The 27724-nt window shown below is 48.7% G+C and overlaps 1 protein-coding gene across 3 annotated transcripts in view; it reads right to left on the reverse strand.

The window, feature by feature from the left end:
* DOCK8 (dedicator of cytokinesis 8) overlaps positions 1-27724 on the reverse strand; it is a 719019-nt gene that overhangs the window by 134169 nt on the left and 557126 nt on the right. For all 3 annotated transcript variants that reach the window (XM_086961229.1, XM_086961230.1, XM_086961231.1), the window contains 2 exons: positions 10917-11099; positions 4589-4721 (listed from right to left, as the gene is read on the reverse strand). In XM_086961229.1, the coding sequence (XP_086817355.1) occupies positions 4589-4721; positions 10917-11099 (316 nt within the window). The remainder of the gene's footprint in view (positions 1-4588; positions 4722-10916; positions 11100-27724) is intronic.

Below are 27724 nucleotides of genomic sequence, written 5' to 3' on the forward strand. Positions count from 1 at the left end.
TTTCATTATTAGTTATGCATTGGTCCTCATTTTGAGTACTTTGTATGTGTTGCTAAATTCGTTCTTTAACTTTGCTTGTCGTGCTTCCATTGTGTCTTATCCTTCACTGGCATTCCAAGACATAGACGAAAAACGTATTGTTGCATATGATTCTATTTTGGATCATGTGTATTTTGTATTTATTGTCTTTGATTTACTCCAATGGTGCATGCTTTACATTTGTTGCATATTCAAAAACCTTTTGTTTGATTTTGTAGCTATTCACACTGTTTTTTCTATTTAATACTTATGAAGGGACCTTTCAAAAGACAGGGCCTCATTTAGAGTTAGGGAGACAGGGTACTGCGCTAACATGACTATGGAGCCTGTATGCCAATTTTTAGTTACCCGCTCTGTTTAGAGTTAATGGAATTGTCATGTTTCCAGTGTCAGATCCTAGTGGCTCCTCCATTGGAAACCTTCGACTGAAGGCACTGGTCAGTGGACATCAGACCATTTGCCATATTGAGGGCAAACATTCCTATGCCTTTTTTTCCTGTTTGCGACAACCAGGAGAAGACTGGCAGTCCAAAACAGGAAATAGGATTAATGACCCCCAGAACCTGTCTGGGGAAACAGCCTTCACCACAAACCCGGAACCCTGCATTCCTTAACCACGCAGACAACAGTAATAAGGACATTTTTAGGGTTTAGGGTGGGTTTCAGGTTTTGGATGGCAGGGGAATTTTTAGGGTTTAGGAATTTGAGTGGCATGGGTATTTTTTGTGTTTAGGTTGAGTATGGGCTTTCAGGTGCTCAGGGCATTTTTAGGGTTTAGGGTTGGTATGGGCTTTTGGGTAGTAAGAGGTTTTTAGGGTTTATGGTGGGCATGGGTTTTTGGGTGGCAAGGTAATTTTTACGGTTTAGGGTAGGCATGGGTTTTTGGATGGCAAGGTTATTTTAGGGTTTGGGTGGGTATGGGTTTTTGGATGGTGAGGTGTTTGAAGGATTTAGGGTGGAAATGGGTTTTTGGTTGGCAAAGGAATTTTCAGGATTTACGGTTTAGGGTGTGTACGGTTTTTGGGTGGTAAGGTTTGTTTAGGTTGGGTATGGGTTTTTGGGTGGAAAGAGGAGTTGAGGGTTTGGGGTGGCAAAGGTATTGTTAGAGTTTAGGGCGGGTGTGTGTTTTTGGGTGATACAGGCATTTTTAGGGTTTAGAGTGGGTATGGGTTATGGGGTGGCAAGGGTGTATGCATGTGTGTGTGTATATATATTATATATATATATATATTTTTAATTGAAAAATATATATTTGTAAAAAATAATTATATATATATATATATATATTTTAAAGGCGTATGCATGGTAAAGACTTGCGTGGTAGTGTAGTGGTCTTTGTAGTAACTGCATTGTAAAGCCATGCATAATATTTCCAGTTTACAAATCTTCATTTGGCTCTGCGTAGTGGGGGATGAATGTACAGGCTGCTGACTACAGGCCCTGTGATCAACCCCACCATGCACAACCAAAGCCGTACAGGGGAGGGGCTTGTGGCTTGTGGCTCACGTGATGGCTCTATGTCCAGCTGCTAATATTCCAAACAAAACTACAGTTAAAATAAAGCTATGGTTCAGATATTAGAAAATCACTGGGAAAAAGACATTATAGTTCTACATAAAAAAGTTTTAAAAACCGGAAATTTGGCAGTTAATATATCCTTCAAAAACCCTAATTCAGGCTTCAAACACAAAAGGACTGTTCTTGACCTTAATCAGGATGTGAGAGATGCCATTATGAATGAAATGGATACATCATTGATGACATTACAAATCACCTTACAACTGACATTATTGAAGAAATCACTAAAGATACATCTACTGTATGCCGACGACCTGGCATTAATCAGACAAACCCAAGTAGGCTTACAGCACTTACTCAACACCGCAAATGACTTTGCCACTAGGAACGAGCTGGAAATCAACTTAGATAAATCATAAATTATGGTACTAAACCAGAGAGGTGCAAAAAAACGATCGAAATGGCAGCTGGGAGACTGCAATCTCGAAGTGGTTAAAGAGTACAAATATCTAGGGATAATCATTGATAATAAAGGGCTGTACGACCAACAAAAAGAGGCAATACAAAGGCGAGGGACCCTCCAGGTATCACCTTGAAAAACCTTAAAAACAAAATAACCGGTCCAAACCTGCTCCCGCTGCTCGAAGTACTTTGAGCTAAGCTCCTCCCAACGATAACCTACGGCAGTGAGGCCATGAGAGGGAAGGACGAAACAACCTTAGACAAAACAGTCTTCAAAGCGCTGAGAATAATATTTAAGCTGCCAAAATACACATGCCCAGCGCAACAAAGACTCGAATTCGGATTCCCAAACCAGGTAACAAACAGGAAAGGTGCGTACGTTAAAACCTGGTACAAAATAAAGAGCTCCGCGGCCGGGTCACTGAACTCATTTCTATGGAAAGAAATTACACGGAAAAACAACTCCCCGGCTAAGGCTTATCTTCAACAAGGGATCAGTGAGCTAGCTCTTCAGAACATCGGGGAATCCGGACTTCCTTATAACAACGTGAAAACCTTGGTCAATAAGTCAATAAGCCTTGTCTCTACTCAAAAAGATCGAGCAGTCTTAAACAGGAGGGCACATAGCTGGTTTGTGATTCAAAGTTACTCGAAATGCTCACCACAAATGTATCTAGGTACCAGCTTCTCCAGAACGCTGAAGGAACGCTTCTTGGCAATGAGGCTGGGGATCCTACCTGTTCAAACTCATATGCCCCCTTGGAAACGCCCACCTACAACCACCCTCTGCAGATTATGTGGAGAAACCAAAGAAGATGTGTTGCTCCTTCTGTGTAAGTCTCTCGACCTGGAGAGGAGAGAACTGTTAAAACCACATATAAAAGAGCTGCACATTAGGTCCTGCAGACCAGCAGTGAAGGCGTGTTTCGAAGGGGCCAACGTAAGGCTAATCTGCAGCTTTGTCCGTTTTATGGAAGAAGTACAGACAAAACTAGGCGCAGAAACTCGAGCACACTCAACTACATCTGAGGCTCCACGCCAGGTGCCCACTAATGATCCCAACCCCGCAGAGACACTAAATCTAGCGGGCAACGATCATACACATATCTATTAAGATCCAAGGGCACAGGAGATGATGTAAGCTCAGGATTCGCACACAGAATCTGCCTAAATTAATTAGGTTTAATATAATTTTAATAGATGTATTTTTAACTAGTTAAATTCTTGCTTTTAGAATACAGAGTTTTTGCTTTTAAGGAAACATGAAACAGTGCTATATATGTGTTTTATTGTACAGACTGCTAAGATTTTAATTAATCAAGCAATAAAGATTACATTATATTATAATGTCTTTATTTGTATATGAGTTATTATTTAATGATGTTACAGTTGTTCACTGGTATAAATATAGTTTACTGGAAGGGTGAAATATGTTTTGTGAATGGACCATAATTATCAATATCAGCGTCCGTGGTTGTGGAGCCAGGTCCATTTTTTAATGGAACAGCAGACTTTAACAATAAGTCAGGAGTTAAATGTAACTTCCAAATAAATATCTGTAAATGTTGAACATTAAGGCACTTCATTCTACTTTCCAGGTTTCAACACTTGTTTTGTGCCCTTTTGTAAGAAGTTTGATGTTTGCCATTGGCGAGGGACTGTGAACAGAGTTTAGAGACCAACCATGATTTGGGGGAAGGTCTCACATTTTCCTATGTTATTTTATTGTTTCTGAATATTGCTGTGTTACAACTGTATTTCTTTGTGTTTCTTTTGTAACTTGTTTCATTTGGTCATTCTTTTACTCTGGCAGGACATTCTCCTCTTGTGCTGTGATAACTGTAGTGTATTTTAGTGTACCTCTACTCAACCTTCCCATCAACTCATTTGAGCTAGGCATTTACTTTTTTGACCAACCTACCAGGAGAGCAAGAAGATTGGGGGAGGTGGGATTCTATCGTGGACCAAGTCAAGTACCTGGTGTGTAGAAGCACTTCCAGTCTCACCTTTGATATTGCTAGGTGGGTCATGTAACTGCAAATGTCAAGAAAAAAGCTTGGCAGTGTGAGGCTGCCATAAATGGAATATTTAATAGCCAAAATGGCACCATTCTCTCAAACTAAAATAATCAACATTCTTATAAAACAAATACACAGAATAAAAAGAAATAATGATCAAATTACTAATTACTTGAGGAAGGCAATTTGCTAATACTTGTGCAATGTAGCTGTAGCTCAGGGAGATAGTTTAGGGGCTTAGGGTGCCAGCTGTAGACCGATAGGTCACAGATCTGAATCTCGACAAGGTCAACTCTAGCGGTCATACTTCTAAAAGGAAAAAAATGAGTGGCATAACAGTAGCATCTGGTATAACTAATTTAAAACTTAAAATGAGTGGCATAATAATAGCATCCTGTATAACTACTTTAATACTTAAGTAAGAGGAGGCTAGTCTATTCAGATGTCTGGTTTTATTTTTACTTACAGATGTGTTCCTTTAAAATATTATAGAAGTGTGACTTTCAACTATCCAATCACCTCAATCAAAAGAAAATATGTGAAAAAAGTACCTGCTGGAGTTCTGCGCCTCATCATTTCCCCTCGAGCTCCCTCGCCTCTTAGTAAGGCTTCTTCTAGCCGGGCCTTCACATCCCGCGACTTCTGAAGCACTTGGGTGCTCACTTTATCTGACGACTGCTTACCCTGAAGAGACAGTACATAGTCAAGGAGCAATCCACTTGTTCCAGTCCATCATCTTACAATTTAGCAACATCCATCACTAGATTTAGCGATATTCAGTTTTTGTAACACCACGTCATAGATGGAACCCGTCATTGCAAAGCGCCCTGAGGCAGCCTCACAGAGCTAAATGTGTGCAGCATGTGTCGTCGTTGAGAGTTTGGCTGTCCACCACAGGGCCAGGGTCACGCCCTCGATTCTCTTCTGCCAGGACGGCTCAGTTTGTAAGTAGGAGACATAACCTGCTTTTACATATGCATCCTAGTTCTACCTTTTTATCTTGCTACTGCTTGTCACTGCTGCCCTATTTCTTCCCTAGACCACTACCAAGTTGCTGGTTTATGGTTCAAACCTCAACACCCTATTTGAGAGTATACTGCCGGGCATCATCTTTGATTGACACTGTATCAGCCATACTGTTCCCATTTGAGCCAGCAGTGTACCTATACTGTTCACCAAAGTGATATTATGAGCAGCTTAATCAGTTGGCCTCGCCTGTCTTAATTTACAAAATGTCAAAGGAAGAACTTTGACACACAGATACCACACCTTCCTTAACCTCAGCTATTGTGTCCCAGGTCATCCTAACTCTGGATGGTCTGGCCTGTTGATGCACAGAAGAACGAGGTCCGACTTTTGCCACACAAGAGACACTTATCATGCATAATGCAGTGTTTGTTTCATCATGGGCTCTTCCTTTGCGTAATGTTGTCTTTTGATGACAACGCCTCTCATCTAGAAGTTGACATTGTATTGGGAGTGTTACAGAAGAACTCAACGGATGTAAAATGGAGTACCTTCTCGATGAAATGATAACCGGATGTGTTCCGAAAGTCTTTTTAGATGATTATTTTTATACCACTAAAAATAAAACACCAAATACTGTTTATCAGTTGATACGAGACTGCCGTTACTGCGATGGAAATAAAAACAACCCAGATAGCCTCCTAATGTGTACACTGGCGAGCTTTGTGCAGATTGGCCATGGGGTGCTGAAGTTTTCAAAGGCCAATTTACAAATTACATTTTTCATTTAAATGAAGAAAACTCACTGCACAAGACGTGGCATGACGCTTCGCCTAATGCAGAATTAATGGGTGTCAATTCCTCCATCTTAAAAAAAAAATGGAGGATGATGCAAGAGACATAAGGTGGAATCAAGGCTAGACACAGCCTTGGCCTTTGGCAACCCTGGCATTCTCAGAGCTTGCAGGGGGCTTCGGAGATAAGCTTTAGGCCCTGGCACTTACACTTTTACAAATTAACCACTGGCTATCTGCCTATCTCTTTGTATTGTTCCCATTCCCTTCTCAATACCATTTGTGGTAATTAAGCCTTGCTTCAGTGTTGTTAGATAATAGTTTTGAGCCTGTATTGCACACCCTCATATTCGCCCATCCTGCCTCTGTTTAGGGGAAGAGCGACTTATACCACTAAGGTCTGCCAAAAGCTTCTATGCTACATGCTTTGCTTTTTAGTTGTAACCCCCGACACATGCCCCATTAGGAGTGAGTGGTAGTCAGCTATAATGTTCATATGTCTATGCTGACCCTTTCTAAACTTTGATTGTTTGATGACCACTCTGGGTGCCCCTGAGGAGGCTAGTTTTAGCAAGTGTGACTACCACACCTTTCTTTCCCCAGTTGTTTCTTTCCTCCCTTCCCATTTCTACATAAGCATGGGCTGCCTTCAAGGAGATTCAGCTTGGGCTCAGTTTTCCTTTTGTCTTCCTTATTTTCAGCCCTTGTACATCTTTACATCATACCTCAGGCTTCCATCAAGCCTGCCTGAACCAGAAGTAACAAGTCAACTTCAGGCTGTTGCTGCAAATCTCTATCATGTGGTCTTAACCCCTCCTCTTTCATCTAAGCTAGGGATGCTTTTCCGTCTCACCATGAGGACAGCTAACAAGTAGTTACTGCAAAGTGCATTTATTTGGAAAAAACTAGGACCAGTTCTAACAGCCTTTGAGCTCCACTCCCTTTCCTTCGCTCTTCTGGCACAGCGCCAGTCTAGGCCAAACAATCAAAGTGCCAAAAGGCGATTATCCACCATACTGAGGCCTCCAGGCAGGGTGTGTGGTTCTGTAATTCTCAAACCTGACTCCATTTTAGTCTTGCCCTCACGTAGGCCAGTGAAGTAGGCCCAACGAACAAGTGGCCTAGCCTTCTGAGTTTGTGCATATATTAATTTGGGTTTTTCTGACTCTGAATGAACTGCAGAGAGAGTAACCCTTTTCACCTGAAACTGACCTTTTGCAAAACCAGTTTCACTAGCTGATCGTTGTCTGAGTTTTTCAATCACTGTTCAGGACCTCGTTAACCTTTAGTTTCCTTGCACATATCTTATCCTAAACAATATCTAAATTGTTTCTTTCCTTAAGACTTTCTTTTCTAAACATGGGTTTTTGCCATGTGTCGTGACTGCCATCTGGTGTTACCTTTTATGTAGGCCTCAGAAGTTAGTCTGGGAGCAAAGCAGTCTGACCTATTGTGGATCATATATATATCCATGGGGGTGGAGCAATTTCCACAGTAGCAGGAAGGGGCGGAACCTATAAAGTCTGAAATAACTCACCTGCACTTTGAAAACAACACCCACGGCGCTGAAGAAGGCAAACCACGCCGAAATGCATTCGCCAGAGCGGGTGTACCTGGACTTCAATTTGCCATCTGTTTCCTGATTAAAGGTGCCTCCAAACGTCTCCCCTTAAGTTGGTCTTTTCTTTCTTCTTGGAGGAAAGTGGATGTACATTTGCAACGCGACTCCCAGTGACGCGTTTAAAAGGCTCCCGCAGCGCAAGCGGCTTTGCTTCTCACTGGTTCCACTTCGGTGCTTTCCTTTCCTGGGTACAGGAACAAGCATGGCTCACCTCCAGAACTCGGATGGATTGGGAGCGGTGTAGGTGTCATCTGACATCACGCTGGGCGAGGTATGATTAGCCTTGTCCCCGCTTTATTTCCCTGAGTGAAAGAGGTTGTTGCGGTTGGGGACTCGAGGGGGCACCTGAAGTTGGGACGGCTGGACATTGGGGCTCAACGTAGATTGCTCCACCTAACGCATTTCCTGCCAGCATAGAAAGGAGCATGCTGGGACCTGTAGGCACTGAACATTATGTGTCCACAAGGAGGTCAAGGCGTTTTTTTGGTATTTCACCCATGGGGGTGGAGCAATTTCCACAGTAGCAGGAAGGGGCGGAACATATAAAGTCTGAAATAACTCACCTGCACTTTGAAAACAACACCCACGGCGCTGAAGAAGGCAAGCCACGCCGAAATGCATTCGCCAGAGCGGGTGTACCTGGACTTCAATTTGCCATCTGTTTCCTGATTAAAGGTGCCTCCAAACGTCTCCCCTTAAGTTGGTCTTTTCTTTCTTCTTGGAGGAAAGTGGATGTACATTTGCAACGCGACTCCCAGTGACGCGTTTAAAAGGCTCCCGCAGCGCAAACGGCTTTGCTTCTCACTGGTTCCACTTCGGTGCTTTCCTTTCCTGGGTACAGGAACAAGCATGGCTCACCTCCAGAACTCGGATGGATTGGGAGCGGTGTAGGTGTCATCTGACATCACGCTGGGCGAGGTATGATTAGCCTTGTCCCCCCTTTATTTCCCTGAGTGAAAGAGGTTGTTGCGGTTGGGGACTCGAGGGGGCACCTGAAGTTGGGACGGCTGGACATTGGGGCTCAACGTAGATTGCTCCACCTAACGCATTTCCTGCCAGCATAGAAAGGAGCATGCTGGGACCTGTAGGCGCTGAACATTATGTGTCCACAAGGAGGTCAAGGCGTTTTTTTGGTATTTCACCCATGGGGGTGGAGCAATTTCCACAGTAGCAGGAAGGGGCGGAACATATAAAGTCTGAAATAACTCACCTGCACTTTGAAAACAACACCCACGGCGCTGAAGAAGGCAAACCACGCCGAAATGCATTCGCCAGAGCGGGTGTACCTGGACTTCAATTTGCCATCTGTTTCCTGATTAAAGGTGCCTCCAAACGTCTCCCCTTAAGTTGGTCTTTTCTTTCTTCTTGGAGGAAAGTGGATGTACATTTGCAACGCGACTCCCAGTGACGCGTTTAAAAGGCTCCCGCAGCGCAAGCGGCTTTGCTTCTCACTGGTTCCACTTCGGTGCTTTCCTTTCCTGGGTACAGGAACAAGCATGGCTCACCTCCAGAACTCGGATGGATTGGGAGCGGTGTAGGTGTCATCTGACATCACGCTGGGCGAGGTATGATTAGCCTTGTCCCCGCTTTATTTCCCTGAGTGAAAGAGGTTGTTGCGGTTGGGGACTCGAGGGGGCACCTGAAGTTGGGACGGCTGGACATTGGGGCTCAACGTAGATTGCTCCACCTAACGCATTTCCTGCCAGCATAGAAAGGAGCATGCTGGGACCTGTAGGCGCTGAACATTATGTGTCCACAAGGAGGTCAAGGCGTTTTTTTGGTATTTCACCCATGGGGGTGGAGCAATTTCCACAGTAGCAGGAAGGGGCGGAACATATAAAGTCTGAAATAACTCACCTGCACTTTGAAAACAACACCCACGGCGCTGAAGAAGGCAAACCACGCCGAAATGCATTCGCCAGAGCGGGTGTACCTGGTCTTCAATTTGCCATCTGTTTCCTGATTAAAGGTGCCTCCAAACGTCTCCCCTTAAGTTGGTCTTTTCTTTCTTCTTGGAGGAAAGTGGATGTACATATATATATATATATATATATATATATATATATATATATATATATATATATATATATATATATATATATATATATATATATATTAACTAAGGATTTCTTCGTGCGCTGGAGTTAATTTCAGAAGCTGGCCTTTCACCTGGAATTGACCCTGCCAAGCCAATTTCCCAGCAAGATCGTTATTTACTTTCCCAATCACCATTCAAGACATATGTTAATTTTTAAGTTTCTTTACGTTTCTGTTATCTTGCACATTATCTGAAACTACTTTTCTTTACTGTTTCTTCATTTCATGGGTTACGCTTCCAATTAAGGGTTTGTTAGGGCCTTCCAGATTATTATTTATATATGCTTAAATATTACCTTGTGGGTTGGGACACTGTAAAATGAGCTTTACTGTATGATGCTGTGTGATGTCATGTATTTTCTATTGGTTGCATTTTGGTGCAGGGGCATGCATTTTAAATGTACCTTTTTGTGTATAAATAGGGATGTCTCGCCTTAGTAAAATTGAGCAGTTTCTTGAGTTTTACACTGTGTTGTATTGCTGGGATTTCTGCTAGTAGCTGCAGCTTATAAATTTGATCTCTGACGCCACCTAGAAGTATTCCGTGTCTCTGTATACCAAGGCAAGGGAACCCAGAGGACTTTGGGCGTGTCCCTGACGCCGCTGGGTATTTGAAAACCCGGTTCTTCAGGTGTAAGTGCTGTGGCACTGCCACAGCTGCACTGCCCATCTCTGATGCTGCAGCCATTGCTGTGCTACCAGGTAGAAGAAAGGAACAGGAGAGTGAGGCGCAGCGACTGACCAAATCACCAAAAGGGTTGCACACAAATACTTGGCTACTACAGAGCTGTTTGCGTTATATTCTAGCATGCAATGCAGGTGGACTTCCCAGTGCGCCTCATCACCTACAAAAGAACAGGTTCCATTTTCAAACATGATGAATCCGTGTGTAAGACGCTGCTTTTTTCCTTTCTACACCTTCATCAGTGGTACGCCAAGTGTCCTATCTATGATCCCTATGTCTATTAACAGTGACAGGTATGTGAACACAAATATAAAGACTATACAGGGACTGCACATTGCAGAGTATAGCAAGTCACAATACAAATGATGTTTGGGATAGCTGAATTCTGAACCCAATCTAAAATACTCCCTTGACTTGCAATGCACGGTTACTCATTCAGGTAGCAGGTAAGAAGTCTTCTCAATATCTCCTAGCACAATCACGACACTTGGAATTAATAGCTTCAGCTACAACCACAACATCTTCACTAGGAAAGAGTATGTGGGATCATGTACTCAATCCCACCATGCTATACTGCTAAGTACATCTAGTTTACCTTATTACCCACCAAGCAAGCGTAAAAGGTCCTGTGCTGACAATGTTAATTCCAACATACAACTGGTCACCACTTTACTGTTTCACAAAGTATACAAGAATTACTCTGCGGTTCTGCATACCCGGTACTCGAAGCATGAGACACAGATCAGAAGAAGGTCCAGGATCCTGTTTAGGTGAATGGACGGCAGATCTGAAATCCACTTCTGGATTAGGGTCTGATCTGCATTTTTCAGGATCCACAGGAAAGAGATCAACAAGTTGCGAGTGGTTTCGGGGCTCAGCGTATTGTACTGCTTGTGCGACTAATAAAAAAGACCAAAAACAATGATTAAACGTTTGCCTGAAATTAAAAAGAAAATGGTAAAAAAAATGATTTGCATGCATACTTTTTGACTTGAGAATAGACTCCACTTTGTATCCTTCTCTACTACATCGTGGAGGTGATCGCACCAAAGATTAGCACTTCTACAAGTAACCAGCGGCATTCAGACAACAGAATAAGGATCCAGGAAAATGGGAGAAGGTTGAGGGAGAGTGATAGAGTGAGCACCAAGGATGGCAGTCACTCTGGATAGCCCTGAGGCACTGCCTTAGTCTCACTTGGCACTTCAGTAGCTGACATTGTTGATTACTGTCACAAGGTTCTGCTTGGCAACTGGGTAACAGACTTCATTTTCTTTGTGCTGGACTCTCAAACATGGTTTAAGACCCTTTGAGTGCCTACTCTGCTGCCCGCCACATGAGCTCTTCCAGCATTCTGGGTCAGAAAAAGTGTGTTTGCGAATTCCAAATAGCAAATTTACCCGATTCGCTATTAGGAAATTGCAAACTGCGGTGTACAACAGTATGTTTTACACTGTTAGCGATATGCAGTGGGTCGCAAATGGACCTGCCTCATCAACATTCATGAGGCAGGTCGCAATTTGCGACCCATTGTGGATGGCTACAATCACAGGGACAGTGGCCTGCTGGGGTCAGCAGACCACCATGTCTATGATTGCTTTTTAAATAAAACACATTTTTTTTATGTTATGCAGCCCGTTTTCCTTAAAGAAAAACGAGATACATTTCAAAAATAACAAGCATTAGGAATGCATTAGGGCTCGGGTTAGTTTGAGTTAGAGATAATGGCATTGTAAATGGCAATGTGTTTTAGGCATGTGTTTTGGAGTGGAAACATGTGGTGTGTGTTGGAGATATGTGTGTTGGATTGGAATGTTATCAATGGTGGCATGCTGCACTTTAACGCAATATCTTTAAAAGGTAAAGTGCAGCATAGTGCGATAGGTACAATATTAATTGGTGGATGCGTTATCAATTGGTGTGTGCATTGATGTGTGGTGGATGTGTGTGCCTGTAGGAATTGTGCAGTGATGGCTGTCAGTGTGTGTGCTTGGTGGAAGCGTGTAGTGGTGGCTTGACGTGTGTATGACTGGTGGTAGCGTGCAGTAAGAGCTGTTAGTGAGTGTGACTGTCAAGCGTACAGAGCTGGACGGTAATGCGTGTGGTTGGTGAAAGGGTGCACTGACAGCTGTTGATGATTGTGCCAATTGAAAGAGTGGCTGGTACACTGTCAGCTGTTGGTGTGCGTGAGTGTTTAGTGAAAGTTGCACTGACATTGTTTGTTGTGTGCGTGAGTGTTTATCGGCACTGATGCATGGCCCTGTTTGTTTTTGGTGAAAGCGTACATTGATGGTTGTTGGTGTTTGTGCCTGGTGAAAGCATTCATTGACGGCTGGGGGTGTGTTGTTGTGCGTGTTGTTTTCTGTGTAGTGGTGGGTGTGTGGTGGTGAGTCTGTGGGGGTGAGCCTGGGGGGGGGGGGTGAGTGTGTGGTGGTGAGTGTGTTGTGGTGAGTGGTGACGAGTGTGTGGTGTTGAGAGAGTGAGGTGTGTGGTTTGTGTGTGTGGTGCGTGTATGGTGTGTGTGTGTGGTATGTGTGTGTGGTGTATGTGGTGTTTTCTGCACACTCATACACTGCCCCTACACCTTCACACACTGCTCACCCGCACACTCCCAATGTCACCCTGCATAGTCACACACTGTTTATCCTGCACACTCATTCTGCACACTAACACAACGTGCACCCTGCACCCTTACACACTGTCTCTGCAGTCACTCTGCACTCATTGTCACTTTACACTCACTCTGCACACAGTCACTCTGAATCTGCACTCTGAACCTGCACCCTGCACTCTGAACTCTGCACTCACAATCTGCACTCTGAATCTGCACTCTGCACTCACAAATGCACTCTTCACTCACACTCTGCACTCTGAATCTGAACTCTGCACTCACACTCTGCACTCTGAATCTGCACTCTAAATCTGCACTCTGAATCTGCACTCTGCACTCTGAATCTGCACTCTGCACTCACAATCTGCACTCACAATCTGCACTCTGCACTACCAACCTGCACTCTGCACTACCAATCTGCACTCTGCACTCTGAATAGGCACTCTGAATCTAAACTCTGAATCTGCATTCTGAATCTGCACTCTGCACTCTCAATCTGCACTCTCAATCTGCACTCTGCACTCACAATCTGCACTCTGAATAGGCACTCTGAATCTGCACTCTGCACTCTCAATCTACACTCTGCACTCTCAATCTGCACTCTCATTCTGCACTCCGCACTCTCAATCTGCACTCTGCACTCTCAATCTGCACTCACAATCTGCACTTTGCACTACCAATCTGCACTCACAATCTGCACTCTGCACTCTGAATCTGCACTCACAATCTGCACTCTGCACTACCAATCTGCACTCACAATCTGCACTCTGCACTATCAATCTGCACTCACAATCTGCACTCTGCACTCTGAATCTGCACTGACAATCTACACTCTGCACTACCAATCTGCACTCACAATCTGCACTCTGAATCTGCACTCTGAATCCGCACTCTGAATCTGCACTCTGCACTCTCAATCTGCACTCTGAATCTGCACTCTGCACTCTCAATCTGCACTCTCAATCTGCACTCTGCACTCTCAATCTGCACTCTCAATCTGCACTCTGCACTCTCAATCTGCACTCTGCAATCTCAATCTGCACTCTGCACTCTCAATCTGCACTCTGCACTCTCAATCTGCACTCTGAATCTGCACTCTGCATTCTGAATCTGCACTCTGCACTCTGAATCTGCACTCTGCACTCACAATCTGCACTCTGCACTCTGAATCCGCACTCTGAATCCGCACTCTGAATCCGCACTCTGAATCCGCACTCTGAATCTGCACTCTGAATCTGCACTCTAAATCTGCACTCTGAATCCGCACTCTGAATCCGCACTCTCAATCTGCACTCTGCACTCTCAATCTGCACTCTGCACTCTGCACTCACAATCCTCACTCTGCACTCTCAACCTGCACTCTGAATCCGCACTCTCAATCTGCACTCTGCACTCTCAATCTGCACTCTCAATCTGTACTCTGCACTCTCAATCTGCACTCTGCACTCTCAATCTGCACTCTCAATCTGCACTCTGCACTCTGAATCAGCACTCTGCACTCACAATCTGCACTCTGCACTCTGAATCTGCACTCTGAATCTGCACTCTGAATCTGCACTCTGAATCTGCACTCTGAATCCGCACTCTCAATCTGCACTCTCAATCTGCACTCTCAATCTGCACTCTGCACTCTCAATCTGCACTCTGCACTCTCAACCTGCACTCTCAATCTGCACTCTGCACTCTCAATCTGTACTCTGCACTCTCAATCTGCACTCTGCACTCTCAATCTGCACTCTGCACTCTCAATCTGCACTCTGCAATCTCAATCTGCACTCTCAATCTGCACTCTGCACTCTCAATCTGCACTCTGCACTCTGAATCTGCACTCTGAATCTGCACTCTGAATCTGCACTCTGAATCCGCACTCTCAATCTGCACTCTGCACTCTCAATCTGTACTCTGCACTCTCAATCTGCACTCTGCAATCTCAATATACACTCTCAATCTGCACTCTGCACTCTCAATCTGCACTCTGCACTCTCAATCTGCACTCTGCACTCACAATCTGCAATCTGCACTCACAATCTGCACTCTGCACTCACAATCTAGACTCACAATCTGCACTCTGCACTACCAATCTGCACTCTACACTCACAATCTGCACTCTGCACTCACAATCTGCACTCTGCACTCTGAATCTGCACTCTGAATCTGCACTCTGAATCCGCACTCTCAATCTGCACTCTGCACTCTCAATCTGTACTCTGCACTCTCAATCTGCACTCTGCAATCTCAATATGCACTCTCAATCTGCACTCTGCACTCTCAATCTGCACTCTGCACTCTCAATCTGCACTCTGCACTCACAATCTGCAATCTGCACTCACAATCTGCACTCTGCACTCACAATCTAGACTCACAATCTGCACTCTGCACTACCAATCTGCACTCTGCACTCACAATCTGCACTCTGCACTCACAATCTGCACTCTGCACTCTGAATCTGCACTCTGAACCTGCACTCTGAAACTGCACTCTGGATCTGCACTCTGCACTCTCAATCTGCACTCTGCACTCTCAATCTGCACTCTGCACTCTCAAACTGCACTCTGCACTCTCAATCTGCACTCTCAATCTGCACTCTCAATCTGCACTCTGCACTCTCAATCTGCACTCTGCACTGACAATCTGCACTCTGCACTACCAATCTGCACTCTGCACTACCAATCTGCACTCTGAACTCTGAATCTGCACTCTGAAACTGCACTCTGAATGTTAGACGGACCGGGAGGGTCGGCCGAGGTTACGGGGAGAGGTCTCCAGGGAGAGCCGTCTCCAACGACTGTACAGATAAGTAACTTCCCCCCCACAGACGGACACCACACAAGATTGAAGGTTAACGAGACTTTATATGCAATTCTTAGGTTACGTCAATATGATACAAGGAGGTCTGGACTCAGGGGTCCCCTCGGTTCTGATCTCTGGTTGAGGAAAAGGGTAGCGGGACAGTCTTAGTTACCAATGAGTTCAATAGCTCTCAATCCTCGAGCTCGGCGGGTTTGCTGATCGGGCCGTGGAGGAGCCAAGCAGGTCCCGAGATGGATGAAGGATGGTCGACGGGCCGTGGAGAAGCCAAGCAGGTCCCGATGCAGATGACGGTTACAACGGTCCGCGGCCTCGCCAGCAGATCCGGACGACGATGAAGGATGAAGGTTACGACGGCTGTGGCAGCGCCAACAGGCAGGATGATGGTGCACAGGACAGAGCTACGGCAGCGCCAGTAGTCCGTCCAGGATGAGTTCTTCTTTCGTCTCTCGACTCCAAGATACAACTGCCTTCCTGCTCTGGAGCTGCCCCAGTTATAGGGCTGGCGTGCTTTGATGTCCGGACCCTCGCACTTGGAGGTCGGGAGGTCCGGGATGAGGGAGTCCAGACACCCAGCAGGGGGGTGGAGCCAGCGCCCGGGGAGGCGATGGGCGAGCGGCACTGGCCGGGGGAGAACCATCGACACCTCTTCCTCCCATTGACTGGCCAAGTAGCTCGCTCACCTCCTGGGTGGAGGGTGGTGCCGGAATGTCTGAGGCCGGGCTAGGCCCAGGGTTGAGGTCGATCGGGGGCCAGGCTGCCTCGTGGCGAAGTGTCCAAGATGGCGGCCCCGGCTGGGCGCATGGGTCGGCAGTGGATCGGACCCACGAAGTTATCATGCTCGAGGGCAGGTGTCCCTGAGGGGACGTAGGACGTGCAATGGTGGTGTGTGGTGCTTGCGTGACTGGCTCGGGCCTGGTCGAGCCGGGGGAGAGCGGCCCGTCATGTGGCCTGTCCAACATGCGTCCCCCCCAGCTGAAGGCGGGGAGAGTTACCCATCCTCTTGGGGACTCTCTTCGTCGAGGCGGAAAAACCGGGACAGGCCATCCGCGTTGGCGTGGTCGGACCCAGGCCGGTGTTCAACGGTAAAGTCCATACCTTGCAAGGAGATGGACCAGCGTAGCAGCTTTGGGTTTTCCCCCCGCATATGCATCAACCACTGCAGGGGTCGGTGGTCAGTCTGCACCCGAAAGTGGGTGCCAAAAAGGTAGGGTCGGAGCTTCTTGAGGGCCCATACCACAGCGAAGGCTTCCCTCTCTATGGTGCTCCAGCGTTGTTCCCGTGGCAGGAGTCTCCGGCTGATGAAGGCCACCGGTTGATCAAGGCCTTCGGTGTTCACCTGGGACAGGACCGCCCCAATGCCCTGGTCGGAGGCGTCCGTCTGGACGACGAACTCTCGGCTGTAGTCTGGGGCCTGGAGCACAGGAGCGGAACACATGGCGGCCTTTAGCTGTTCGAATGCCGCTTGACACTCTGGGGTCCAGTTCACCTTCTTGGGCTGGTTTTTTGACGTGAGTTCGGTGAGAGGCCCCACGATGGTACCATAGTCTTTCACGAACCTTCGGTAGTAGCCCGTGAGGCCCAGGAAGGCTCGTATTTCAGTTTGAGTGATAGGGGGTTGCCAGTTCTGGATGGCGGCAATTTTCAGTTGTAGAGGGGCCACTAGACCGCTTCCCACCTGGTGTCCGAGGTAGGTCACCGACCCTTGTCCAATTTGACATTTGCTGGCCTTGATCGTGAGGCCAGCTCGCTGAAGGGCTTGCAACACTGCTTGGAGGTGGTGGAGGTGCTCGGTCCAATGGTGGCTGTACACAGCGATGTCGTCCAGGTAGGCGGCGCTGAACTCTTCGAGCCCCGCCAGGACCTGATTGACGAGCCGTTGGAAAGTCGCTGGGGCATTTTTCATGCCGAAGGGCATGACCGTGAAATGATAGTGGCCATCGGGGGTGGAGAAGGCAGAACGTTCTTGTGCTCGGGGTGTGAGGCCGATCTGCCAATAGCCCGCCGTTAGGTCGAAGATGCTGAGGTAGCGGGCAGCGCCCATTCGGTCGACCAGTTCATCTGCCCGGGGGATGGGGTGTGCGTCCGTTCTGGTGACTTCATTCAGGCCCCGGTAGTCGACACAGAACCGGAGTTCGGGTGTGGTTCCGGGGGCGGCTGCTTTGGGGACCAGTACGACCGGGCTGGCCCATGGACTGTCGGAGGGCTCGATGACCCCGAGCGTGAGCATCTTGGCTACTTCCGCCTGGATGCAGGCCCGTACCCGATCAGGTACGCGGTAGGCCCGGTGGCGGATAGGAGGGCTGTCTCCGGTGTCCACATCGTGCACACACCAGGAAGTGACACCTGGGGTGAGGGAGAACAGGCTGGCAAATCGTGATAGGAGGGCTTGGCACTCTTGGCGTTGTTCCTGGGTGAGGGTCTCCGAGAGTCGGACCCCATCCACGGAGCCGTCTTGCTCCTGGGTCCGCAAGAGGTCAGGGAGAGGCTCGGAGTCGTCCTCAACCCCGTTGTCTGTGGCCATCAAGAGGCTGAGTTCTGTTCGTGCAAAGTGGGGTTTCAGTCTGTTGGTGTGGAGGACTCGGAGCGGATTCCGGGCGGACTCCATATCGATCAGATAGGTGGCAGGACCCTTGCGCTCGATTACCTTGAAGGGTCCCGTCCATTTGTCTTGGAGAGCGCACGGTTCTGTGGGGGACATTACCCAGACCTGTTGCCCCGGCTCGAATTCAATAGATGAGGCGTTCTGGTCATACCATTTCTTCATGTCCTCTTGACTGGCCTCTAGGTTGGCTTTTGCTAGGTCTCTGAACCGCTGAGACTGGTTGCGGAGGGTGAGGAGGTACCGGAAGACATCTGGAGGACTCTTGGCCGGAGGCATCTCCCAGCCTTCTTTGATCAGGCTGAGTGGTCCCCGTACTGGGTGCCCATAGAGCAGCTCGAATGGGCTGAAGCCTAGGGACTTCTGTGGGACCTCCCGGTAGGCGAAGAGGAGGCACGGCAGCAGCACGTCCCACTGGCGACGGAGGGGTTCTTCCAATCCCCCGATCATCCCTTTTAGTGTGCGATTGAACCGCTCAACAAGTCCGTTTCCTTGGGGGTGATAGGGGGTCGTGAAGCGGTAGGTGACCCCACACTGTTGCCAGAGGGACTTCATATATTTGGAAATAAAGTTCGTGCCTCTGTCACTGACGACTTCTCGGGGGAACCCCACACGGGAGAAGATCCCCATCAGGGCCCTGCCGACCACTGGGGCTGTCACGGTCCGGAGAGGAACAGCCTCAGGGTAGCGGGTGGCGTGGTCCACTAGTACTAGGATGAAACGATGGCCTTGTCTTGTACGCGGGTCTAGGGGTCCCACAATGTCTATTCCGACCCTCTCAAATGGGGTCGTGACTACGGGAAAGGGTTGCAGGGGGGCCTTTAACTTGCGGCCGCTCTTCCCACTAGCTTGGCACGTGGGGCAAGATCGGCAATGCTGGTGCACATCGTTTCTCATTTTTGGCCAGAAGAAGTGGGTCACTAGGCGGCTGTAGGTTTTATCTTGTCCCAGGTGCCCTGCCAGGGGGACATCGTGGGCCAGATTTAGCAGGAAGTCTCTGAAGCGGAGGGGCACCACTAGTACTCGGTTGGCCCCCAGCTCGGCGATTCGTTGCTCGCTGTATAATAGGTCATTGTCCCAGTAGACCCAATGAGTTCCGGAGGTATCCCCTGCGCTTTGGGCGAGCGCTTGTTGTCGGAGTCCCTCAAGGGAGGGACAGGTCTTCTGCTCCTGACGAAATTGTTCTTGTGTGGGTCCCCCTTCTTGAGCCCACTGGTCAAGATTAGCAAGGTCGGAAGGTTGAGCAGGTTCGAGGGGGATGTCCTGGTCGGGGGTCTCGGCGGGGGCGACCGGAGGCGGAGGCGCCGGCCATTCTGGTTCTTCCGGGTGATGGTTGGCACGGGCGGCCATGGACCGGGTGGTGACACACGCCCAGTCTGGGACGCCCAACATCCCCAAGTGTTCTTTTCGCTCCACGGCTGCCCACGGGGAGCTTTCCAGGTCATTTCCGAGGAGGCAGTCCACGGGGGCGTCGTCTCGGACCGTTACTTTCAACATGCCGGAGACCCCTCCCCACTCAAAGGGGACGCAGGCCATCCGACACAGACTCTCCGAGTTGTCGGCTGATCGCACAGGGCAGAGAATGTTCGGTAGATATTGTTCTGGGGTCACCAGGTGGCAGCGGACGGCTGTCACACTAGCCCCGGTGTCTCGAAGGGCTTCGGCCCGCTGTCCATTGATGCTCACCCATTGGCTGTACTTCTGGGTGTTAGCGGGTAGGGGGACCCGCGGGACCATGTCTCTTCCCCCTAAGCACGCGAGAGTCATGGCGGCTGGCTCCCACTCTTGATACTCTTGCTCGCCTGTTTCTTGTTCCTCGGAGATCTGTTCTTCCCCTAGTGCCGCGGCGGCCACCTGGCGGGGTCTTGGACTCTGATACTGCGGGCAGCTTGGGTCGTTTGCATAGTGGCCGACTCGTTGGCATCGGTGACATGTAACATTGGCTCTGTATCCCGGTCGCGCCGGGGTGCTGCCCCGGTTGGCCGGGGGGGTGGTGCTGGTAGCGGGGGCGGCCGGAGTATTGTCTCTTCCTCGTCCTTGGCCCCCTCCTCCTCCTCTGGGTCGGTAGTGACCATTGTTGTTCCTGTTCTGCTCGTAGGACCCATTCCGGCCCACTCGGGTGATCTCCCACCGGTCAGCTTCAGCTGCGAGCTGCCGGGGATCGGTTAGCTTGCTGTCGAGGAGGTGTTGGCGTAGTTCAATGAAGCAATTGTTGGACAGATGCTCCCATACCATCAGATTGAACAACTGCTCGTAGGTCGTGACGTTGTTCCCTCTGATCCAGCCTTCGAAGGCTCGGCTAAAGTACGTTACATAGTCCACCCAAGTTGTACCTGGAATGCGTGTGCAGTCTCGGAACCTCTGACGGTACATCTCGGGCGTGAGGCCATAGCGAGTGAGGAGGGCCGCTTTCATATGGTCGTAGGAGGTCATCTGGTGGTCTGGGAGCTGTAACAGAGTATCGCGGCCCTCATTGAGGAATTTGCCCCATAGGCCGGCTCCCCAGTCGGCTCTATCGATCCGGTGCGCAGTCATCGCGATTTCATATGCCTTAAACCATTGCTGGATGTCGTCTTCTCGAAAATATTCTCGGACCACATCCTTGGGGATGTGCACTTTTTTGTCCGTGGTCCCTGGGGTGGACGGTCTGTCGGGCACCCCTAATTCTTTATTCTGTTTGCGCAGGTTGATCTCGGCTAGGTTCCGCTCGTGCTCGTACGTTAGTCTTTTTTCCTCGAGCTCCCTTTGCCTCTGTTTCTCCTCTCTTTCTTCTCGGAGGCGAAGGTGCTCTAAGTTTATTTTTTGCTCGGCCAATTTGAGTTCTACGTCCATCTTGAGTCGGGCCATTTCGAGTTCGTGTAGTCGGGCTTTTTCTCTTTCTTGGATCTCGTCTTGCGAGAGACCCGTTCTTTGCTCTTCAGGGGCCGTGTTGGTCTTTTTCGCGGTGCTTTGCTCAGGGGTTTCGACATCCCCGGTTTCTGCCCAAGATTCTAGGGCATGCTTAAAATCGTCCTTGGTGCTTAGTCCGGTGGTAGCGATACCTAGTTCGATGCAGAACTGCTTTAGTTCACGATGGCTGTATTCCTCTAGTTTTTCCATTTGGAACTTCTCAGTTGCTCCGCTCTCTTTAGTCGACATTGTTGTTCGTTGTGGGGTGAGCTACTCTCTGTACGTTATGCGGTGATTCGGATCGCGCCGCTGGCCACCAATGTTAGACGGACCGGGAGGGTCGGCCGAGGTTACGGGGAGAGGTCTCCAGGGAGAGCCGTCTCCAACGACTGTACAGATAAGTAACTTCCCCCCCACAGACGGACACCACACAAGATTGAAGGTTAACGAGACTTTATATGCAATTCTTAGGTTACGTCAATATGATACAAGGAGGTCTGGACTCAGGGGTCCCCTCGGTTCTGATCTCTGGTTGAGGAAAAGGGTAGCGGGACAGTCTTAGTTACCAATGAGTTCAATAGCTCTCAATCCTCGAGCTCGGCGGGTTTGCTGATCGGGCCGTGGAGGAGCCAAGCAGGTCCCGAGATGGATGAAGGATGGTCGACGGGCCGTGGAGAAGCCAAGCAGGTCCCGATGCAGATGACGGTTACAACGGTCCGCGGCCTCGCCAGCAGATCCGGACGACGATGAAGGATGAAGGTTACGACGGCTGTGGCAGCGCCAACAGGCAGGATGATGGTGCACAGGACAGAGCTACGGCAGCGCCAGTAGTCCGTCCAGGATGAGTTCTTCTTTCGTCTCTCGACTCCAAGATACAACTGCCTTCCTGCTCTGGAGCTGCCCCAGTTATAGGGCTGGCGTGCTTTGATGTCCGGACCCTCGCACTTGGAGGTCGGGAGGTCCGGGATGAGGGAGTCCAGACACCCAGCAGGGGGGTGGAGCCAGCGCCCGGGGAGGCGATGGGCGAGCGGCACTGGCCGGGGGAGAACCATCGACACCTCTTCCTCCCATTGACTGGCCAAGTAGCTCGCTCACCTCCTGGGTGGAGGGTGGTGCCGGAATGTCTGAGGCCGGGCTAGGCCCAGGGTTGAGGTCGATCGGGGGCCAGGCTGCCTCGTGGCGAAGTGTCCAAGATGGCGGCCCCGGCTGGGCGCATGGGTCGGCAGTGGATCGGACCCACGAAGTTATCATGCTCGAGGGCAGGTGTCCCTGAGGGGACGTAGGACGTGCAATGGTGGTGTGTGGTGCTTGCGTGACTGGCTCGGGCCTGGTCGAGCCGGGGGAGAGCGGCCCGTCATGTGGCCTGTCCAACACTGAAACTGCACTCTGCACTCTGAATCTGCACTCTGAATCTGCACTCTGAATCTGCCCTCTGCACTCTGAATCTGCACTCTGAATCTGCACTCTGCTCTCTCAATCTGCACTCTGCACTCTCAATCTGCACTCTGCACTCTCAATCTGCACTCTGCACTCTCAATCTGCACTCTGGACTCTCAATCTGCACTCTGGACTCTCAATCTGCACTCTGCACTCTCAATCTTCACTCTGCACTCTCAATCTGAATCTGCACTCTCAATCTGCACTCTCAATCTGCACTCTGGACTCTCAATCTGCACTCTGCACTCTCAATCTTCACTCTGCACTCTCAATCTGCACTCTGAATCTGCGCTCTCAATCTGCACTCTGCACTCTCAATCTGCACTCCGCACTCTCAATCTGCACTCTGCACTCTGAATCTGCACTCGAACTCGAAACTGCACTCTGAAACTGCACTCTGCACTCTGAATCTGCACTCTGAATCTGCACTCTAAATCTGCACTCTGCACTCTCAATCTGCACTCTGCACTCTCAATCTGCACTCGGCACTCTGAATCTGCACTCGGCACTCTCTATCTGCACTCGGCACTCTGAATCTGCACTCTGCACTCTCAATCTGCACTCTGAATCTGCACTCTGCACTCTCAATCTGCACTCTGCACTCTCAATCTGCACTCTGCACTCTCAATCTGCACTCTCCATCTGCACTCTGCACTCTCAATCTGCACTCTGCACTCTCAATCTGCACTCCGCACTCTGAACTCTGCACTCTGCACTCTGAACTCTGCACTCTGAACTCTGCACTCACATTCTCCGGATGATGCCATCATTGATATCATCAAGGATGTCACTTGATATGTCATTAGTGATGTCATTAAGGATGTCATTGACGGAGGGGGGGGGTTGGGGGCATCTTGTCACTAGGTGCAAGATGGCCACCACCTAGTGAGGCTCTGCTGGCTGGACGGATCATCCACCATAAATCAAACCAATTCCTATACACTGTTATGATGTATTTGGTATCTACAGTGCAGTATTGCTCGTGATTATATAAGGGCCATGGGCACCAGTGGCCCACATATACGGTCGTCTCCAATCGAGGAGTGAAATGGGTCTATTAAGTACGCCTCGTCACAATAATGGTCATTGATGTGTGAGCATATCTATGGATATCAAAGCATGCTTTTAATATGAATTCCAGTGGTGGGGGCTGAAAGGACGAGCAGGCTGGGAGAGCCGATGTCAGAGGCTTCTGTGAGCTCCCAGCCTGTCGTTTCCAGTGGTTGGGGCTGCAGTGAGGAGCAGGCGGGGAGAGGCGATGTCAGAGGCCTCTGCGAGCCGGCACCTGGCTTCAATTACCACAGGCCCACAAGCTTTGGCAGGGAGCCAGCATGCACGCACACACGGCTGAAAAAAAAAGGAATGGATTCTTGCATCAGGCCAAACTCACTGCAGAATGGTGAACGCGCCCCGACCATCTGGATTCCATTACCGCAGCACCCTGACAGCTCCTAATTGAAATTTATTGACTCCCTTGCGCATAACCGCACAGAAAATGCAGGAAGTGCCGAACATAAAATATATATGGCCTATTGCGTCAAGGCTACTACAAACACGGCACCGCGAGGACCAATTACCATGCAGATGGCAAAAATAACTACTGAAAATCTCGCGCACTGAGGAATTTTTGCTACACTATTCTGAGCCCCTTAACAATAGGGCTCGGTGCTCCGCCCCAGTGCTGACGCAGTGGTGACGTAGGCCGAGCCCTAAAAATGAAAAGTTACATTTCATTTTTTAACAGTAGGCAGTCATCCGTGGGACCACTGCCTGCTCTTAAAACATGTTGCCTCCCAAATTCACGAAGGCAAAAGGGTCCCTTGGGGGCCCCTTCCTGTTTGCGAATGGGTTACCACCAATCAATTTGAAGTTGGTGGTAACTGCGAATGTTTTGCGACCACATTTTCCAGTCGCAAACATTCATACTTATGAGTGATATTCATTATTAGGAAGGAATGCAAGCTACTGATTTGCATTTTGCCTTCTGAACATGGCAAAATACATTTTAGCAGTCGCAAGCGGCCTGATGGGGAATCAGAAACGTCCTCCCAGCACACAAGATTAAATCTGTTGTCCAGGCACTTGTGCCCTCCAGATGTGGCTATGGAATTGCACCCCTTTCTGGCATTCCCAAAGTTCACCTAGGATCTCTCAGAGCAGTCCTTTAGCAAGAGCCCACTTTGTGACAGCACACAAGAAATTCGACCATATCTTCCCCATTCTATGCTCCCTTCAGTGGCTTCCCATAGAAGCACAAGCTCAATTTACAACTGCCTGCATCACTCATAAAGCACAACACTCCTTTTTCTCTTGTGCCTCTCACAGAAATTTAAAATCTTAGGCGCCGACCAAGACTTATGAAATGCTAAATTGCTCCTCCTCGAACACCCCACTTTCAAACACGAGGGATACAAGGGCCAATCCTTCTCTGAAAGCACCACAAGATTATGGAACCCTCTCCTGCCAAGCCTACTCCTGAACACGTCATGTCATCTTTGAAAAAGACCTCAAAGCTCTTCTCTTTGAATGACATCTAGCCTAACCCACTCTTACCCCTCACGTTCATGCCAAGTGTAGACAAACCACAATCAGTACAAACAATTGAGGTCGATCTCATGGTACTGTACCACCGGATAGTTACTGCTCCTATGATTTTACAATGAACACCTGTTAAGCCCTCAACCTCATTGGGAGGTTAGCCTGGTGTTCTCTCCATCCTTAATGAACATGTATATTTTCGATTTGTTATTGATACTTTCTGCTTTATTGTTAAGCGCTCTGATGCCCACAAGCCATGTCCGGGCAATATAAAATCTTAAAAAGCATAACATGGACAACACTGAAAGGCTAGCCCCCTGTGTAGGCTTTCTGGAGTTATTAATGGTCTTTGAAATAAATAATAGACGAAAACACAAGGGGAAGCTGAGAAGAGCATCACATTACTTGGCACATATGTGCTACTTAGAAACAGTGACTTAAAGGATAGCACACTGTCTCATAGCTGTGTTTGTGTCTGCAAGGCAAGGCAGCTACCGCCAACCGGGACGTGCAGCAGAGATGCCTCCTCATTGGTGTTTAATTTACAAGTGAATGACGTCTTTAATGTCATTTTGACGGCCATACCAGGCACCCTACGTTTTAATGGACGGGTTGGTTAGTGCTGCTTGCAAAAACAGGCTCTGTGGACCACTGGAAGCTGTGAGCTAGTAAATACATCCAGCTCAACTAAGGGAACATCTTCATCTGCTGGCAATGTGAATAGGTGACCTTAAACACATGCTGAACGTTCAACTCATAGAGAAGTTACTACAGTTAAATATCTATTCATCACTACCTCACAGAACTTGAAATAAGATGCACTTGTCACTTCCAGTGTGTTGAGATCAGATTCTGCAGTGAAGACCTCTCGCTTACTATGTGAACACTATGTAAGGAGACCTTTAGAAGAGTAATGTCTGCGGTGATGCTGAAATCTAGGCCGATTGAATGCAAAACAGAAGCTCGGCTTTAGATTGACTGCAAAACAGAAGCTCGGCTTTAGCAGCTGCGTTTTTAGAAACATGCGCGTGGACTTCGGACAGTGTTCACAGGGGCGTAGAAGTGACTGTCAATCAGCTTCCTTGCAGGCTTGAAGAGAGTAAATAGCAGCTTAGAAACTCCACAGACATATTTTGCCTTGGTCCATGTTTAGGAAAGCCTCATGTTCTGTTTTATGCTACAAGAACTTACTAAAGAAATGTGAACCCTCATAATATTAATATTGCTTGCTAAGCCGCATTTTCATGGCACCGGTCCCGGATTCTTTCCTTGTATTCCCGGTGCTGCTTTGCCGCCCCTGTGAGTGACGGGCTCGCTTCTCAGTGGAGCGAATTCTGAATAAACAAGCTCAAATGAAAGAACTTTTGCCATCCCCTGCGGATCCTGTTTTTGCACCGCGGTACTTATATTGTAGAGTTTGTTGAAGAAAGGACCATTTGAAGACGGGAGATGGATGGGGGGGCAGCGGACGAGCGAGAAGGCACCCTCCCGCCCCAGCTCCATGAAAGAAATGGCGGCGCAAACAAAGTGACAAAAAAAAACAAGAAGTTCTTGAAAATTCTGCAGAGCACTAGAAATGGAAGGGCACTAACCCTAGTACGCCCCTGGCCAGCTTCTGCCTGAAAAATCTGGAGAGTATGATGAGAGGACTGAGGGGCCTCTGAGAATGTCACAATGTGTGAGTCAGTCAGTGCCGTGCGTGAAGCTGAGGCTGAGCTCTGTGTGACATTAAGAAGAGAGTAGAGAGACACCCGTCACACTACACCACAACAAGTTAGCCCAGCCGCAGACGTAACTGCTGAATAACACACTACACACACAGACTGGCAGAGAGCACTGTAGGCTGCCTCAGACAGACAGACGAGCGTTACTAGTAAGTTATACTAGGACTTACTGTGTCGTCTTCGAAGTTCTTCAACTTCTCCTAAAAATTAGTTCAGCTGCCTAGCCTCGCACTCGCAGGGCACCAGCGATCACACCAGCAGGCTATCCCAGACCTGGTGCTGCCACTCTGCTGATGTATGTGACCGCGCTGCGCTGACAGTCATTTGTTGCACCCGACCGGCATCACCAGTACACTAAGACCACGTGCTGTGGCTATTGCCGAAAAACAAATTAAATGTCAACAATTAGAGTGAGAGCTCACTCCTTTCAGGCACTCACTTTCTTTGCTTGTTGAGCCTCAATAATGGCAATAACAGGCTGCCTCGTCATCAGGGCCGCAATGAATTCGGAAGCAAAGTCCGGCCCGCATAATTCCGAGGCTCTGCAGGCCTGGATGCACAAGGCGTGGGCGTGGGGTGCACTCAGCCACCGGTGGCATAGTGGGTCAGCTCCGGTTACGGCAGGGTCTCACTGACCTTCCGTGTCTCGAGCTGCCGCCATATTGCGCTGCCGAGATCCTGCCTCACCAAAAGTCCACTCACGATTACTCCGCCACATTAACCAATTCAGGTCACTTCTGCTGCACAGGTTAGTTGTGCGTTGTTCCAATGTCCATTTCTGCCGAATTCACTCAGAACTGCAGCCGCAAATCTTCAAGCGATAAATGCGCCTGACCGGCGGAGCTCCGTGGTGATAGATAGTCACTATTGGAGTGGAACGGAGACATGGACAGCGCAGGGGGTGGGGGAGGGAAA

The sequence above is a fragment of the Lissotriton vulgaris genome, chromosome 3_1 (assembly GCF_964263255.1).
Source record: "Lissotriton vulgaris chromosome 3_1, aLisVul1.2, whole genome shotgun sequence".
Lineage (NCBI taxonomy): Eukaryota > Metazoa > Chordata > Amphibia > Caudata > Salamandridae > Lissotriton > Lissotriton vulgaris.